The 19,581-nt window shown below is 38.4% G+C and overlaps 1 protein-coding gene across 1 annotated transcript in view; it reads right to left on the bottom strand.

The window, feature by feature from the left end:
• LOC124612908 (cytochrome P450 4C1-like) overlaps positions 1 to 19,581 on the bottom strand; it is a 109,243-nt gene that overhangs the window by 32,850 nt on the left and 56,812 nt on the right. The window contains exons 5-6 of the mRNA XM_047141394.1: positions 17,813 to 17,998; positions 15,154 to 15,223 (exon numbers count right to left, since the gene is read on the bottom strand). Coding sequence (XP_046997350.1) covers positions 15,154 to 15,223; positions 17,813 to 17,998 — 256 coding nt within the window. The remainder of the gene's footprint in view (positions 1 to 15,153; positions 15,224 to 17,812; positions 17,999 to 19,581) is intronic.

Genomic DNA, 19,581 nt, shown 5'->3' with positions numbered 1-19,581 from the left:
CCTGCCCCTAGACAGCTTTTATTCTTTATTAGTATCAAGTATGAAAGCAAGCAGAAGTATATAAACAACAGGTATTTAGTAGTTATGGAAAAGTAGCAATGTTGTAGAAAGTAGCAGCTTTTCTGCTAATTGTATTATATTAATTTATACTCTTCCTGTCTGTTTATAATAACTGTTGTTACATCAGCATACTGCTGACTAAATTAAATTAGCTGCTTTATGATTAGAAGAGTACATGGGCTATATCTCACTTTTGTTCATCAGCAAACTTTAACAGGAAATTATTGAATCTAGAAATAAAATTGATAATCTATCCTCCACCTTGTGAGTACTTATTGGAGGATATTTTAACTGTACATAGTGGTCCCTCATTTGAATATATAGTAATCAGGTGCTAGCAGGTAGACTTACAAATAAAAAGTTATACAAATTTTAACATTTAAATATATAAGTTTTTTCATCTGTAGCTCATGTAGAAGGAGAGGCAGCAGGTCAGCTATTTGTTGTATCTTTGTCGGCCAGAGCTCTTGAGGACTTCTGTACTTAATGCTTGAGTATTTATGTTTTCTATTATTCTTTCCTCTGTTTTACCAGATCAAATGACACCAAGTTTCAGGAGCTGCTCTTTGTTATGCATTATTTTCATGTCTATATCTACTGACACCAGATAAGCAGAAATTTGTAGTTTTTTTATTTGCCTTTAGTTTAATTTTTAGGACCCTACCCTATTCACACAGGAAAAAAGACAAAAATTGTATCAGATTGAGGTAGGGGTAATTGAATCAAGAACAATTTGCCATAGATTGCAACAAATGCACCACTGTGGAGTCATAGTCATAAAATGGCACCCAGTTGGTGATGAGGATGGAAGCTTGTCTAGTAATTGAAAAGGGCTGGGCATATCCAGCTGTACTGTTAAATCTCTCTGAGCTACTGCTGTGTAATCCTGTGGTCGTTGTGCTGCAGTACACTCATTGTTTATTATGCCAAAGTCACTATAAATAGATACACAAACAATGAGCTAGCCAACTGCTGCCTTATGAAGCAGCAGGCAACTATGCATTGTGTGGTATTCATGTCCATGGACAGTAAGGAAGACATGAGGCTGATAACTACCACCACCTCTCAAGCATAATACTCACAGCTGTACCATGCCCAGCAACCATGGCTAATGGTGGCCATGCCAAATGAGGACTGGAACTCATTTTAAGGGGATAGGCCCAGCTATGGAGCTCAGTTCACTGCTCCAGGCTTAATATTGTCTTCTAACATCACTGCACCAATGGCTGTTAATGTATTTATTGATCTGTGGCTATAAATTTGAGTTACAGTTCATGACTATCTACTTGGATTTAGTGAGTGCTTTTCTGATGAAAACTTGAACTTCAGACTTGACAACTCTTGAAACAATCACTGGACTCTGCACTTCTGACACTCACACCAAACTTTGGTTGTGCTTTGTTTAACAGTAAGTTTGTCTCAATAAATAGCTGAAGAATTGCCCCTAACTGAGAATATGAGAAGTTTCAATTTACATGTTCCAAAATGGAACACATGCAGCAGCAACCACCTGCCATGTAACAGCATAATTACCTGCTGGAGCACTGTCATTAACAGCAACTAGTTTTATTCTAGCCACAACTGTATCAAACACTATTGCAAGTAACTATACAACTTTTGCTCCATTCAAGGAAGTACAGAAGAGTGGAGCATCTAGTTACAGAGTGGTATATTTTGAGAACTGCAACAACTGCAGCAAACACTATTGCAAGTAACTATACAACTTTTGCTCCATTCAAGGAAGTACAGAAGAATGGAGCATCTAGTTACAAAGTGGTATATTTTGAGAACTGCAATGTAAATTTCTCACCCAGCTACATGAATTATTCTTGTCATGGTACCCTTCAACAATTTTGTGTCTTTTGCATAAACAGTTATTAGAAGCCACTCCTATGACGTTGTCTTTTTTAGAAATTTGTTGAAGATTGTTTGCTCACTACATCACATAGACAAATGTAGTAGCCACTATATTAGAATCAAACCACTGACAGAAATTGCACAGAAGGCTTGGGTAGCCAATTTACTTGTTTTATGTGCCTATCTGCCTGGACCCTGCCAGTAGGCAGTCATAGGCAGATGAGTGGTGGTGCACTATCCCATGATTATCTGCAGTTCTCATGCTTCCAGAGCTGTGGTTGGACAAAATATTAACAATCACACAAGTGTTTGAAATATGTTGTCCAGCAAAATAGCATTTAGAAGACCAGATATATGTAGTCATGTTACAGACATCACATTGGGGCACCAGTGGCCATCTTTGGTAGAGTTTGCTTCACAGCAGCTTAACTCACTACACTGTCCAACCTAGCCAGAATATTTATAGCAGTATCACACCCAATTGCCATTCACGACTGCTATCCTGTCTTGACTGTTTTACGGAACATTCCTGGCAGGAGTACCCATGTACAAATTCATGGTGCAAATATTGCCATAAACAAGGCCATTTAAATAATGTCTGCAACAGCAAAAGAAAAAAGCATACCCAACTACAGTTGAATAGTTTCATTATGCATGAAACAGCTACCGTATTGAATGCTACTGGGCAAAAGCCCTCTAAGTTGCAAATTTCACTATGGTTCAAAAATAGGCTAAAACATTTTAGGACAGCATTGTTATGTTCGTAATCTGGCTCCTTGTTTTTTTTGTTTGTATACGTCGAGTATGACGAGTACACTATCTTTGCTCTTTATGTTCACTCTCTTAAGTGTGCTACATGTAATGAGTGGTTATCAGAATATAAGTATTATGAACACTCTGTTACTTATCTTTTTCAATGCCTAACCTTGCTCTGCTAACAGGTTATGGGCCCAGAATGGTAAATCTGTGTAGTGGACTATGTTTGTTGTGTGGGTAGGAAGATAAATAACTGAATAAGCGTGTTAGTTTATGTGCCCACATTGTGTGTATACTTGTTTTGATTTGTGCTTTGTCAACTTCATCAGCATTTGAACTCTCATTTTTCAGAAGAAATCAGTCACGTATTCTAGTGCTTTGAATTCAAGTGTCTGAAAATGGCTTCAAATGTAAGTTTGACAAAAACCACAACTCCAATGATAGACTAACTGAGAAACTAGGACGATTATAACACGTGGAAGTTCGGAATGAAACTCATTCTACTGTGCGAGAAGTTATGGGATTATACCATAGGTGCAAGTACTGCTACAAATGCAGATTTATTTAAATTATTTAATCATATGGCTAGTGCCCCTTGTAGGGCAGACCGTTCGCTGGGTGCCGGTCTTTAAATTTGATGCCACTTTGGTGACCTGCAGTCGATGAGGGTGATAGGATGATGATGAGGACAGCACAACACCCAGTCCCTGGGTGGAGAAAATTCCCCAGATCCAGCCAGGAATCGAACCTGGGCCCAGTGGACTGACAATCTGTCACACTGACAATTCAGCTACCGGGGGGCGGACACAAATGCAGACAAGGATATAGATGCGTGGACACTTATTCTTTTGCATGTGGATAAATCTCTGTATGCAGCACACGTGGAAAACACAAACAAAAGCAAAGGAAGCTTGGGATACTTCGGAAAACCTGCTTGCTGGTAACAATAAAACCAGATGGATGAATCTCTGGGATGTTCTACTGGATACTACATTATCCAAATGTGAAGGAAATATTCAAAATTACGTTACTCACATTTTGGATGTAGCCAACAAAATGCAGAACATGTGCAAACCAGTTGATGATGGGCTAAATGCACTGATTATGATTAGAGGTTTACCAAAAGTTTATTTACCATACCAGATGGGTATAGAGTCCAGTACAATGGACAAAAATTTCACATCAGATAATATCACAACAAAGTTGCTGAATGGTAGGGTGGAAGAATACCTCAAGTTGGATAAAGATGGCAGTGATAGTGCCTTATTTTCAAAGAATTATAAGAAATCACAACAGGGTTTCTCAAAAGACAAGCAAGAAAAGAAGAAAGTGAAATGATTCAATTGCTGGAAGCATGGTCACTCCAAGTCCGAATGTCCTCAGAAGCAAGAATCATCAAAGAAAGAATCAAAGGGAACAGAAAAGTCATTGTTTTGTGCACTTGGTATGTCAGATTTCAACCAGAATGAGTGGATCATTGATTCTGGAGCATCGTCACACATGACATCAAGAAAGGAATGGCTTAAAGATTTTGAAACAGAAAATAGCAAACAAAAACTTGTGAAGTGTGCTAATAATTAGTGAGCAAAGGGAAAGGTAATGTTATTGTCAATTCATCAGATATATCCTCAATAAAGAATGTTATTCTTGTCCCTGGCTTAGTGACTAATTTGTTGTCAGTTTCTGCTTTAGTCAAGAAAGGCATAAATGTTGTTTTTGACAAAGATGGATGTAAAGTGCTCAAAAGAGGTGAGATACTTTGTTCTGGATCAGAGTCAAATGGCATTTATAAACTAAAAAACGTTGAACCTGTGCTGCCAGATGAGCATGCTCTTGCTGTTAAAAATTTTAGTAATCTGGAAGACTTATGGCACCGTAGACTTGGTCATGTTAGAGTTGACACTGGACTTAAGCTATGTTTACAGAGTGGTGGCATAAAGTTGGAGTGTTGTAACTCTGAAACTCTTGACAAGTGTAAATTGTGTGTACTAGGTAAGATGTTGAAATTCTCATTTCCTAAGACTGGAGGGCAACGTGCATCTGAGTTGCTCAGTCTATGCATACGGATTTATGTGGCCCCATGGAGCAAATGTAACATGGTATGGCTAAGTACATGTATATACTAGTGGATGATTATTCCAGAAGGACATTCTGTTATTTTCTCAAGAATAAAGATCAAACATTTGAATTTTTTTTGTGAGTTTAAAACTTGGTTAGAAAATAGAATTGGTGCAGGGATAAAATCAGTTAGAGCTGACAATGGCAGTGAATTGGTGAACTCAAATTTTGATTTATTGCTTAGAGAGAATGGAATAGAGCATCAGATTAGTATGCCCTATAGCCCAGAACAGAATGGGGTTGTGAGGAGGACCAACAGATCAATTTGTGAGATGGCACGGTGTACGCTATTTGAATGTGGTCTGCCTAAGCAGTTTTGGGCAGAGGCATGTATTACAGCTGTTTACATAAAGAACCATGTTCCACACAGAGCACTTAATGCTAAGGCTCCACAGGAATTATTGACTGGAAAAGTATCTCGTTTGAACCATTTAAAGGTGTTTGGTTGTCGAGCTCTTCTCCATATACCAGATCAAAACAGAAGAAAGTGGGATGCCAAAGCTAAATGACTTAATTTTGTAGGTTATGATGAAATGACCAAGGGTTACAGACTAATTGATCCACAGAACCCCAAGATAATAGTGAAAGGCAGGAGTGTTGTTATTCTGGAGAATGAGTGCATGGCTGACAATACCAGGACACCGGCTGTTAATAATGAAGATTACTGTATGTTCTAGTCAAATAAACAGTATACTGAATGGCGAGAGGCAGAGGAAGAAGAAGAAGTCAGCAGTGCTGGAAGTGATAGAGATCAAGACCCACACTACATCCCATGTGCTCAGTCTGTGGCAGACACAGAAGAGACTGAGGTGCAGCTGATGGACCCTGATGCTTCAGAAGTAGACCAACCAGTCAGAAGGTTAGCCCGTGTATCCAAACCCAAGGAGTACCTGAATTATGTCACCTATTTGGTAAGTGATTTTTCTAGTTTGGGAGAAGATCCCGTGAACTTGGAGGATGCCATGTCGAGGAGTGACAAAGAAGACTGGATAAAGCCCATGAAAGGAGAAATTAAGTGTTTCCAGAACAGTGGTGTTTGGGAACTTGTGGATCCACCAAAGAGTAATAAAAGTATTGTAGGTAACAAGTGGGTATTTAAGCTGAAAAGGAATGTGGATGGTACAGCACTCCAGCATGTTAGACTTTTTGCTAAAGGGTTTACACAAAAATTTGGCATAGATTATTGTGAGACTTTTTCACCTGTTGTGAGACATAGTACTCTTAGAGCTCTCATTAGTTTAGCCGTAAATATTGATATTAAGATCTACCATTTTGATATTAAGACTGATTTTCTGTATGGGGACTTTGAGGAAACTATTCTCACGAATCAACCAGATGGTTTTGTTTTAAAAAGGAGTGAAGGTAAAGTCTATAAACTAAGGCCATTTACGGTTTGAAACAATCAGCCAGACAGTGGAATGAAAAGGCAAAATTACCTGGGTTATGTTGCAAATACCAATGAAGGTTGTGTGTTCATTAAACGGTCAGGTAAAAATGTTGAAATTATTGCTTTGTATGTAGATGATTTTTATGTCTTGTGTAATAACAGTGTGATGGAAGACAAGTTGTATCAGGGATTGCCTGAGAATTTTGAAGTTAAAGACGTAGGAGAAGCAAAGTCCTGTCTGGGTATGTGTATAACCAGAAATTGGGAGGAAGGTAGTTTAAAACTTGACCAAAAGGATATTGCAGATGTGCTGAAATGCTTTGATATGGTCGATTGTGTTCCTGTTAGAACACCAATGGAAGCTGGATTAAAGCTTTGGGATATGCAGGGTGATAAAGTTCAAGTGTCATGTCAAGAACTTATAGGTTGTTTGCTGTATATCAACACTAATACAAGACCTGACATATCTTATGCAGCAAGTGTTTTAAGCCAGTATAATTGTAAGTTTACTAGTGTTCACTGGAAGGCAGCAAAAATAGTGCTTCATTATCTCAAAGGTACTATAGATTATGGCATTGTGTTTGACAAAGGAGATATCAAGGATCTGAATATAACTGATTTTGTTGATTTGAATTTTGTAGAAGAATTCTGCAGCCAAAGAGGCACTTTATTTGAAACAGCTAATAAGTGAATTGTTAAATAATAGGCACCAAAATCCTGTAATCATTTTCCATGACAACCAGAGTTCTATTAGACTGTCACAAAATCCTGTGTTGCGTTCTAGATTAAAACATGTTTGTGCTAAAGGACATTTTATTAGACAATGTTTTAAAAGTAATGAGACTGTTGTTAAGTATTTGCAGTCAAAGGAAATGCCTGCTGATGTATTAATTAAACCACTTGCCAGAGAGCAACACATATATCTTGTTCATAAATTGAAATTGTCACCAGATTAAGTGGTAGTGTTATGTTTGGTAATCTGGCTCTTTGGTTCTTTTATTTGTATACGTTGAGTATGACAAGTAGACTAACTTTGCTCTTGATGTTCACTCTCTTAAGTGTGCTACATGTAATGTGTGGTTATCAGAATATAAGTATTATGAACAATCTGTTACTTATCTTTTTCAATGCCTAACCTTACTCTGCTAACAAGCATTGTAGTAGTGTATCAGTTTTGCTGATTTTGAACAAACTAATTTATGAACAAACTTATATTAGTTTAGATTCTCCACAGCTGATTGAACCAAGCAGCAATGCTAAAGTTATGTCAGGCAACAGACCCCATTAAACTTTGAGCAGGCGCACCTGAGTATAAAGTGCACCAACCGCAAATAACATTGTCATGCACAGTTCCACTGTTGTTTTACAATAGCACGCCCTTAACTATTCCTGCATGATTGTTTCCACTAGCACAGTGAGAAGCTGTGTTGTCATAGGCTCACATGAGCTGGAGTAATTTAAAATAAACTGCAAACGTGTACAAAGTACACTATGAGCTCAGTCATGTAAGTAATTTTTCCTTCACTTTTATTTTGTTCCTTTTTAATCGAATCAAAAGATAACACATAATAAGCAGGGCAAGATCAAAGCTGACAGACAACAAGCTTGATTGGTTACTCAGCGAGGATCCAGAGTTCAACTCTGTACCAGACAACAAAAACGATGACGACTCTGAAGAAGAAGAGGAATTTATCACAGGAAGTGACCATGATTCAGATTCTAATGAAGTCCACGATTCAGATGATGACTGACTAGCCACTCTCCACTGGTGGTATTTTTATTGAGAGGCACAAAATGTGTAAATGGAATAAAACATGTCCTAATGTAACTTTGAAAACAAAAAGAAAGAATATTGTGAAAATATTCCCTAGGCCTACATGTGTTGCCAAAGAGGTCACAAGTGAAACAGAGGCTTTATGCACAATCTTAGCCTGGAAATGACTGGTGAAATTTTAAAATACGTGAAAATATACATTCAATCTAAGAAATAATGTGTACAATATCCCAGAGAAAGGTACCTAAGGAAATTACAAGGAAACTATATCTCACCGGGACTAAGAAAGCAAACCACACAAATGTCATTGAACTGTGGACAGCAGGTAGTACTGGTATGGAGATTATGAGATTTGTTATGAGCTACAGAAGATTTCTGTTCCTTTTATGATGTATCTGGTTTGACGACATGAGTAGAAGGCAAGAAAGAGGAGTAACTGATAAACTTGCTGCAATAAGGATGCATTAATATTGGATGCATATGTGGTGGGTGAACTGCAAGAACACTTACATTGTAGGACATTTTGTGACAGTAGACAAAAAGTTGCAAGCTTTCAGGGGTTGCTGTTCTTTTGTTCAGTGTATCCCAAGAAAACCAGTGAAGTATGGGATAAAGATATTTGTTTTAGCAGATGCTAAAACGTTTTTCACTAGTAATATTGAAGTATAGTGTGGAAAACAAAGTGAAGGACATATAAACAAATATAAATTCTATAATAATTATAAACATTTGGGGAAACAACTAAAAGTATTCTTAAAGGATCTATTTGGCTCTATTCGAAAACATGTTAGCAAAGACAGTCCTTAATTAATTCCAAAGTAATTAACAATTTTGTCAAAAATATTGTTTTCACAACTATATTTGTTATGTTCATGGTTTAAACAAATAATACGGCTTAACCTATGTAGTAGAAAAAACTGAAGTTTTCTATGTATTCAGTTAATTGAATGAAGTAAATTTTAATTTTAATTTCTGTAAATTAAACATTGAACAATGTGTAGTTTCAGCACCTATTATTGTGAGGATATATAAGGGTCTGATTTTTGGTCCTGAGACAGTCAGTTCATGGCCGAGTTTCAGACAAGGAACCTGTATTGGTTAGATCAACAATAATGCATCTGTGAAATAAGTGTAACACAATTAGCCCATGTGTTAAAACAAAGACAGTGTCAGATTAGATTAGATTAGATTACATTAAGTTTTCATTCCATAGACCCAAAAAATGAGATGATCCTTGTAGGTGTGGAACATGTCAGAATCTCGTAGGTGTGGAACACGTCAGAAAGTATAACATAAAAATATAGAACATTTGAATATATTACTTACTACCCTGATCATTTGTCAGGAGATAGTCAAAATAGGTTAATGCAATGCAGTAAACTGGAACAGCTAGTATTTACAGAACTAACATGCTGTCAGAATGAAACACTGTTATGCACTATTAATAAATTTATCATACACAAAATATCTAATCTTGACTGTTGTGACCAAGTGTTGTCAAAACTGAAATCTAACAGATATTTTTACTTGTTGTTGTTGTTGTGGTCCTCAGTCCTGAGACTGGTTTGATGCAACTCTCCATGCTACTCTATCCTGTGCAAGCTTCTTCATCTCCCAGTTCTTACTGCAACCTACATCCTTATGAATCTGCTTAGTGTATTCATCTCTTGGTCTCCCTCTACGATTTTTACCCTCCACACTGCCTCCAATACTAAATTTGTGATCCTTTGATGCCTCAGAACATGCCCTACCAACCGGTCCCTTCTTCTTGTCAAGTTGTGCCACAAACTCCTCTTCTCCCCAATTCTATTCAATACCGCCTCATTAGTTATGTGATCTACCCATCTAATCTTCAGCATTTTTCTGTAGCACCTCATTTCAAAAGCTTCTATTCTCTTCTTGTCTAAGCTATTTATTGTCCATGTTCCACTTCCATACATGGCTACACTCTATACAAATACTTTCAGAAACGACTTCCTAACACTTAAATCTATACTTGATGTTAACAAATTTCTCTTCTTCAGAAACGCTTTCCTTGCCATTGCCAGTCTACATTTTATATCCTCTCTACATTGACCATCATCAGTTATTTTGCTCCCCAAATAGCAAAACTCCTTTACTACTTTAAGTGTCTCATTTCCTAATCTAATCCCCTCAGCATCACCCGACTTAATTCGACTACATTCTATTATCCTCGTTTTGCTTTTGTTGATGTTCATCTTATATCCTCCTTTCAAGACACTATCCATTCTGTTCAACTGCTCTTCCAAGACCTTTGCTGTCTCTGACAGAATTACAATGTCATCGGCGAACCTCAAAGTTTTTATTTCTTCTCCCTGGATTTTAATACCTACTTCAAATTTTTCTTTTGTTTCCTTTACTGCTTGCTCAATATACAGATTAAATAACATTGGGGAGGGGCTACAACCCTGTCTCACTCCCTTCCCAACCACTGCTTCCCTTTCATGCCCCTCGACTCTTATAACTGCCATCTGGTTTCTATACAAATTGTAAATAGCCTTTCGCTCCCTGTATTTTACCCCTGCCACCTTCAGAATTTGAAACAGAGTATTCCAGTCAACATTGTCTCAAGCTTTCTCTCAGTCTACAAATGCTAGAAACATAGGTTTGCCTTTCCTTAACCTTTCTTCTAAGATAAGTCATAAGGTCAGTATTGCCTCATGTGTTCCAACATTTCTACGGAATCCAGACTGATCTTCCCTGAGGTCGGTGTCTACCAGTTTTTCCATTCGTCTGTAAAGAATTCACGTTAGCATTTTGCAGCTGCGACTTATTAAATTGATAGTTCGGTAATTTTCACATCTGTCAACACCTGCTTTCTTTGGGATTGGAATTATTATATTCTTCTTGAAATCTGAGGGTATTTCGCTTGTCTCATACATTTAGCTCACCAGATGGTAGAGTTTTGTCATGACTGGCTCTCCCAAGGCTGACAGTAGTTCTAATGGAATGTTGTCAACTCCCAGGCCCTTGTTTTGACTCAGGTCTTTCAGTGCTCTGTCAAACTCTTCACGCAGTATCATATCTCCCATTTCATCTTCATCTACATCCTCTTCCATTTCCATAATATTGTCCTCAAGTACATTGCCCTTGTATAGACCCTCTATATACTCCTTACACCTTTCTGCTTTCCCTTCTTTGCTTAGAACTAGGTTTCCATCTGAGCTCTTGATATTCATACAAGTGGTTCTCTTTTCTCCAAAGGTCTCTTTAATTTTCCTGTAGGCAGTATCTATCTTACCCCTAGTGAGATAAGCCTCTACATCCTTACATTTGTCCTTTAGCCATCCCTGCTTAGCCATTTTGCACTTCCTGTCGATCTCTTTTTTCAGACATTTGTATTCATGTTTGCCTGCTTCATTTACTGCATTTTTATATTTTCTTCTTTCATCAATTAAATTCAATATTTCTTCTGTTATCCAAGGATTTCTACTAGCCCTCGTCTTTTTACCTACTTGATCCTCTGCTGCCTTCACTACTTCATCCGTCAGAGCTACCCATTCTTCTTCTACTGTATTTCTGTCCCCCGTTCCTGTCAATTGTTCTGTTATGCTCTCCCTGAAACTCTGTACAACCTCTGGTTTATTCAGTTTATCCAGGTCCCACCTCCTTAAATTCCCACCTTTTTTTACTTAAGCTGTCTTAACTGTTTCTGTTAAGATATTCATCTATGGAGTAGAAGGAGTTGCCTATCAAAAAGTCTTTCAAACTCTGTTTAAACCGCTCTTTATCTGAAACCAAGTTTTTAATGGTTGCTGGCAATTTATTGAAAATGTGTGTTCCTGAATATTGGTCCCCTTTTTGGACCAAGGTAAGTGATTTTAGATCTTTATGTAAATTGTTCTTATTCCTAGTATTGATACTATGTATTGAGCTATTGGTTGGGAACAGAGATGTATTACTTGCAACAAATTTGACTAAGGAATAAATATACTGAGAAGCAGTGGTTAGAATACAAAGTTCCTTGATCAGGTTTCTACAAGATGTTCTTGAATTTACACCACAAATGATTCTTATCACATGCTTTTGCACCCTAAAAACTTTTGCTCGGTTACCTTATTATTCTATAAGAACTTTGGACCGTGTGATTAGGCTTTTACTGCTCATAGATGTTCTACAGTAAACTATTGTAGCAGTATGTGGATGTTAGCCTGCAACCTATCAATGAGGCTTATCGAGAGTTAAACAATAGTGCACTGGCCATATAGCTACGCATTATTGGGGGGTTGTGAACTGTGAAAGTAAAGAACTGTGAAATGCAAATGTGCGTCTGTCAACTACATCATTTAAAGTGGTCAGTGTTGAACTTCCAAACCCCATTTTTCAGCCAATGTAGCAACACGGTACATCAACACCGAGGACAACAAATGATGATATTAAAGCAGGTGAATGTCACAATTTCCCGAAAATGTGCAAGGCAATTAAGTGTGTAAATGGAAGGAACTTTGTGATAACTGATACTTCTTCAATATACACACATCAAACAGTTCTGCATTATCCCAGTTCCCAGAACTCCTGAAGACAGACATTGACTGTGGATATTGTATCACCAACATAGTCCCTTTGACTGTTCAGAGATGTCACTAAACCCGCCCAAAGATGTAAACAACCATGCATGAGCAGTGCCTATTAAATGGAGGGGGCCCAACAGCCAATCAGTTCCAGTTAATCCACCAGGAAGGAGGTTCATGGCTCGTGTTGTCTGTAGTTCAACCCTGCCTAGAGGGTCAATACCGCGGTTTGATCATGTCCGCATTGTTACTTCGTGCCAGGAAGGGCTCTCAACAAGAGAAGTGTCCAGGCGTCTCAGAGTGAACCAAAGTGATATTGTTCGAACATGGAGTAGATACAGAGAGACAGGAACTGTCGATGACATGCCTCGCTCAGGCTGACTAAGGGCTACTACTGCAGCAGTTGAACGCAACCTATGGATTATGGCTCGAAGAAACCCTGACAACACTACCATGTTGAATAATGCTTTTCGTGTAGCCACAAGACGTCATGTTATGACTCAAACAGTGTACAATAGGCTGTATGATGCGCAATTTCACTCCCAATGTCCATGGCAAGGTCCATCGTTGCAACCAAGACACCATGCAGGGCGGTACAGATGGGCCTAACAATATGCCGAATGGACTGCTCAGGATTCGCATCATGTCCTCTTTACCGATGAGTGTTGCATATGCCTTCAACCAGACAATCATCGGAGATGTGTTTGGAGGCAACCCAGTTAGGGTGAACGCCTTAGACGCACTGTCCAGTGGTTGCAGAAAGGTGGAGATTCCCTGCTGTTTTGGGGTAGTGTTACGTGGGACCGACATATGGCGCTGGGGTTCATGGAAGGTGTGGTAATGGCTGTATGATGAGTGAATGCCATCCTCCAACCAATCGTGCAACCATATTGGTAGCTTATTGGCGAGGCACTTGTCTTCATGGATGACAGTTCACGCCCTCATCGTGCACATCTTGTGAATGACTTCCTTCAGGATAACGATATCACTCGACTAGAGTGGCCAGCATATTCTCCAGACATGAACCCTATCGAACATGCCTGGGATAGATTGAAAAGGGCTGTTTATGGAAGATGTGACCCACCAACCATTCTGAGGAATCTATGCCAAACCGCCATTGAGGAGTGGGACAATCTGGACCAACAATGCCTTGATGAACTTGTGGATAGTATGCCATGACGAATACAGGCATGCATCAATGCAAGACAGTGTGCTACTGGGTATATGTACAGCAATCTGGGCCACCATTTCTGAAGGTCTCACTGTATGGTGGTACAACATGCAATGTGTGGTTTTCACAAGAAATAAAAAGGGTGGAAATGATGTTTATGTTGAGCTCTATTCCAATTTTCTGTACAGATTCTGGAACTCTTGTAACCGAGGTGATGAAAAACCTTTTTTGATGTGTGTTTAAAGCCTTTGTTCTTTTATATTGCAAAGAAAGAGTGTTTTTTCTCAGTATATACTTAAAAAGTGTTGGAATAGATTGATATGTCAGCTGCGACAACAGAATGATATGAAAGTTTCTTATTTGTTTAATCAAATAGTGAATTAGTGATTTAATATAAGTTTCTCATATTGTTGTTTAAATAAACTAAAATCAAACTGTGATTTAGCTCATACAAGTTTCCCCTGGTAGCATGATGACAGCTTTTGACTACATGTGTACAAAGTGCGCAGTGCGCCCGCTCATGTTATGAAAATCAGCGCGTCTGCTCGAGGGTTAAATGCCAAAATGTCAGTTGAGGCATCTTACAAACATATTTTATGTGTGATAAAACTTAATCTATCACTAAGCCTCACGTTGAAACTATATTCGACCTACATTCCTTTACTTCCTTCAGGGTTTTAGTGCAAGACTCATCAAATGCCAGAATCTTCACTGAACTGCATCTGCACGCCGTGGCCTGTTTGAGTCTAAACATACTTGTTTCCATTTAGCCTAAAAACCATAACGTTACACAGTAACAGCTTAGTCAAACAGAACTGCTTTGCTGGACATATTAAACTCCATTTGCTTACCAGATAAACTTCCAGCTTGTTATAGACTGGTTGCCACTTTACAGCTGTAGCTCTGTAACAGTGCATTTCTATCCTATCATTGTCTGGCAGAAAATTTGAACTTGTCATTATCTATCCTACTTTGACCTTACTATCAGATTATCTTAGCGACCTGTGTAAATATCATATATATGGAATTTTACATTAACAGTATTTTTCTCTTCCAAAGACAGATACGCTTCATTGTAACTACAGTTGACATTTGTTCAGCATGCCCTTGATCCACATAGTAAGGAAGTGAGAAATTTGTTGTAAAATGTTTAATCTCCAAACAGAATTACAGCTGTATAAAGATAGACAGTGATACAAAAAATGAGTTAGCAGACTGATAGATCATAAATACTCCAGTTTTGGAACCAGAAGTTCTTCCATCTGGCAGAAAAGAGGAGCTACATTCTTTATTTTTGACATTAAGAGAGTCCAATTTAATATGCCAATCTTTCTAACACACTATGCTTTTGCATATCAGTCTGATGCTGACTGATAAACAGAAGATCTTCATTGTTTATTTAACTGACATTGATTTGTTAGCTACTCACTGGCCCATAGTCACTCTACATATGGACATTTCATTCCTACCTCAGGATAAAATTAACTTCTTTACTTACGCATAAACAGCTGATACATAGGCGGAATCTGTCTCTTCCTGTGCATTAACTGGTGTCCCCATTGCAGTTTCTGGTGGAGAAAAACTGGGTTTACTTCATATTCTACAGTTTATACACTGTCCAGTTGCATTAATGTGACCACCTCTCAAACACCTGAAGAACCAACTTTTGAAGCATCAACTGCTAGAAAACGTGTAGGAAGAGAGTCAGTGAGGTTCTGGAAGGTGCTGACAGGGATGTGGAGCCATGCTGACCACTGCTGGAGGCAGCTGCCCTAGGTTTTTCAGTTGAGATTCCAGGGCAAGAAACAGCCCACTGTGGTCCCACAGATTCCTGATTGGTTTTAAATCTGCTGAGTTTGGTGACAACATGAGTATGGTAAACTCACCCAGGCACTCTTTGAGCCACACGTGTACAATGCGAGCTGGGGTAGCTATGGTCCCCAAGGATAGACACATGCTTGTATTGATACAATGTGCATTCCAGAATGACAAAGTCACCAGGGGAATGCCACAAGAATGCTCCACAGACCATAACACCTCCTCCAATCGCCTGTACCCTGGCAACAATACTTGCAGCATGTTTCTTTTCAGCTGTTTCATGCCATACACATAAAGGGCCATCTGTCCAACGGAGCATAAAATGTGACTCCTTTGAAAAGGCCACCACTGTGTGGATCTCCAGTTGTGGTGCTGGTGTGCAAATTCCAGCCTTTGTCACTGCTGACCAGCAGTCAGCATGGGTGCATGAACCAGGCACTTGCTGCAGGGTCCCAGATGCAACAACATTCGCTGAATGCTCATTGAGGAGAGACTGTTGGTAGTCCCTTCATTCATCTAGGCAGCTGTACACCTATTTGCCTCTATATGTCTCCACAGTCATTGCTGATGCCATCATCTAGGGCTCATGGTGCACCACAGCTGCCTTGGTACTGGTTTTGTTAGCACCATTTTGTCATGCACAATATGCTTTAACCATTGTATTCATGCGAACAGTTTACAAGCTTGGCCATTTCTGAAATGCTTCCACCCTTGGCCCAAAAGCCAATGATCATGCCCCTTTGGATGTCAGCTAAATCATTCCATTTCCACATTTCGACAATGACTGTACTGCTTTATGTGTCTCCCACAACCCTTTACATACCCTCCACATTTAGTGCTGTCACTGCCCTCTGTGAGTGGTTATTGTACATTGATGTCAAACATAGGTGATGTCACATTAATGTGAGTGGACTGTGTATGAGAGATAAATGATTTGAATATTGTAAGAAAGAATTTTTGTTATTTTGTATTGACTGTGCAATATCATAGTGAATGTAATTGTGGATGATGCTATTGGAACCATTCATCAATGTGTATTACATAATATAACTGCAATCAATCCGCAATGTTCACAGAAGACCATAATTTGAAAGTTGGTGTTATTGGGCACAACTGGATTTGAAAAAAGGAGAAAAGAGAACAAATAAATGAAAGAATATTTTCATGAATGTCTGGACAGATAGTATAAATGAAAAATAAATGCATAAAGTACACTGATGAGTCAAAACCTTATAACCACCTGCTTAATTCCATGTCAGTCCACCTTTGGAATGCAATACAGTAGCGATTCTGTGTGGCGCAGATTTGACAGTCCTTGCTAGGTTTTTAGAGGTATGTGGCACCAGATATCCAAACATAGGTCATATATTTCCCTAAATTATGGGCTGGAGGTTTGTGGGTCTGAGTTGGTGCCTGACTGTACCCCTGGTACATTCCACGGAGTTCAGATCAGGCAAATTAGGTGGCAAATCAAACCATTGTTGCATAATTCTGGCCTTTTGAAGCAGGCAGTTATCCTGCTGGAAGATCCCATCGAAGTAAGGGAAGACATCAAGTGTGATGGTATACAGATGGTCCACAATTATTTTCATGTAATTCACAGCTGTCATGGTGCCTTCAATTACTACCGCAGTCCTCACCAGTGAGTGTCGGTAGTGCTGTGCATACTTCTAGCAGCCATTCACCTGGATGATGGGGTATCCAGACATGACCTCCAGCACAGTGTAAAAAGAAACATGGTTCATCTGATCAAGCATCTCATTTTGATCAATTCAGGTCCAATGTCGATGAACCTGCACCCACTGCAATTGTAACTGATAGTGTTGTTGAGTTAACATGGAAACACATAGGGGTATTTGCTGCAGAGCCCCATGTTGAACAATGCACACTGCACACTTTGTGCCTGCACCATCACTGTACTCTGTCATCAGATCTGATGTAGATTGCCATGTACCCCACTTTACAGACTTGGCAAACCATCAACCTCCACACTTTGACACTATTTGTGGTTTTAGCATCCTCCAACCACTTTTAATAGAAGTTCAGAACAATGGTGCGTGAGCAGCTGACCAGCTTCACCATTTCTGAGATGTTTGTTGCTAGGTGATGGGCATAAAAATCTGCTGTCAAAATTACTTATCTCTGGACTTTTTCCACTTTTTGACTGTATTATCACTAAAAGGATTCCCCATTCATCTATGCTCAGCTTGTATACTTTCCTTATCATGTCATGTGCCCAAAATGCCATCATTGGGACTTCAGTCTCACTGTGGCTAGTGATCATCATGTTTTGGTTCATCAGTGTGACACATATTGCATTAATATAATTTTTTCCTTACCACAAATAACATCGAGCGCACACCGTGTAACATAAGGATGAATGTTGAACACTTGACCATTGGCCTCATCTTTTAATTTTTTAACAAGCAGTTGACTCTTGTCTTCAAAGACTTCAAAAAATGTCTCTAGAATTTTGAAGTGAAAAGTTGGTGTGATCATCTTTCTGTGAGAATGCCATTTAGACCCTGTAAATCATAAATATATAAGCTTAATGCAATGTTCCTGGATTAAAACATAGAAAACTTTTGATCAATTAGTACTTAAAGGAAAAAATGGTAGCAATGAACTACAACAATGCCTTTAAGAACAGAAAGTTGACTTTCAGTTTCTTGTACAATGTACTGACATCAAATTATGCAACTTTAAAGAAATGGAATGAAGATCTGTAATGGTGCACCCAAAATTAAATTATCAACAAATTTGATGGTACAATGACAACTTCTTCTGAAAATAAAGGACTGGCATGAAAAACCTTGCAGTATATTTTTCACTTTTCTATTCAAAATAAATTGTGCATATCTTCTATCTGTATCCAGTTATTTTCAGTTTAACATCATATTTCTCACTATTATTATGTGTTAATATGAACTATAACGAGCAATAGCTTTGAAAAGGTATTCTGAGAAATCACTGTATCCAATTTGGAGTTTGGAAATTTAAATATTTAAAGCTAATTATATTTGCATGATTGCAGTCAATGACACATTATTAAATCCAAAAAATTTACTAAGTTGAATGTACTCATCCATTGACCAAAAGGTTAACTACTAAGAAAAATGAGTTAAAATGAAAACAAGAAAGCGCTGTTGAGACATATGTATCTGTGCCCCTTTTGCTAGAAGACATTTGATAGTGCAGTTTGAGGAAAAAAAGTCAGACAACCTCGCTTTGAGACACAATTGTTGCACTGAGCCAAAAGATCAACAACAGATCTAAGTTGTCACCTAAATTAACTCCTCACACTCCTTCAGGGCAGACTGAGCTGTGGTGGATGCTGCAAAGGTTTCTTGCCTCATTATTGTCCTTTCTGAGATTGTCTTCTGTCTCTAATGACCTTTATTTTGACAGGGCATTAAATCCTAAAGTTCATTCCTTCTAACTAACAAGAAGGCAGAAGTTACACTGTTTATCATTGAGAGTATTCTGGGATGAGCTTACCCACCTACAAAACAAATAAACAAAACACTTCCATGATTAATCACTGATTATTGCTTGTTTGCTCTGGATTGTTATCAAGTTGGAATGACTGATGAAACTGAAAAGAATTTGACAAACTCCAGTAGCAGATATTACAACAAACCCATCAGGCAATATGCCCTCCTCACATGTATAAAAAAGGAACCTCAGAATGGAATAGAAGAAAGTAGACTTTGTACAATAGTGTAGTCAATCATTTTCATATACGGTTCCCATGGATGAAATAGAAATTATGACAGATAATGTTGGTTAAAGCACTTGTCTGCAAAAGGCAAAAGTCCTGAGTTCAAGTCTCAGTCCTGAACACAGTTTTCATCAACCAGGAACTTTCAGTGTTGGTTATAGTTCCCAATACTATGTATAACAAAGTGAGCTGAGGAGTATAAAGCACTGTATCAAGAAAGGAAACTAAGTAAATAGCCTAATATAAATAACAAGTCATTAAAAATAAAAAATCAAGAATAAAACACTTGATGAAGATAAATGGGTCTCTAAAGCCCTTTGACTCCTGTGGACAAATTAACGCAGCATGCTCTGCCACTCCCCAGGTGCTGAGGACATGTTTAAATAT

The sequence above is a fragment of the Schistocerca americana genome, chromosome 4 (genome assembly GCF_021461395.2).
Source record: "Schistocerca americana isolate TAMUIC-IGC-003095 chromosome 4, iqSchAmer2.1, whole genome shotgun sequence".
Taxonomy (NCBI): domain Eukaryota; kingdom Metazoa; phylum Arthropoda; class Insecta; order Orthoptera; family Acrididae; genus Schistocerca; species Schistocerca americana.
Note: the sequence above shows the minus strand (reverse complement) of the source record. Positions and strands in the feature narration are given on the sequence as shown.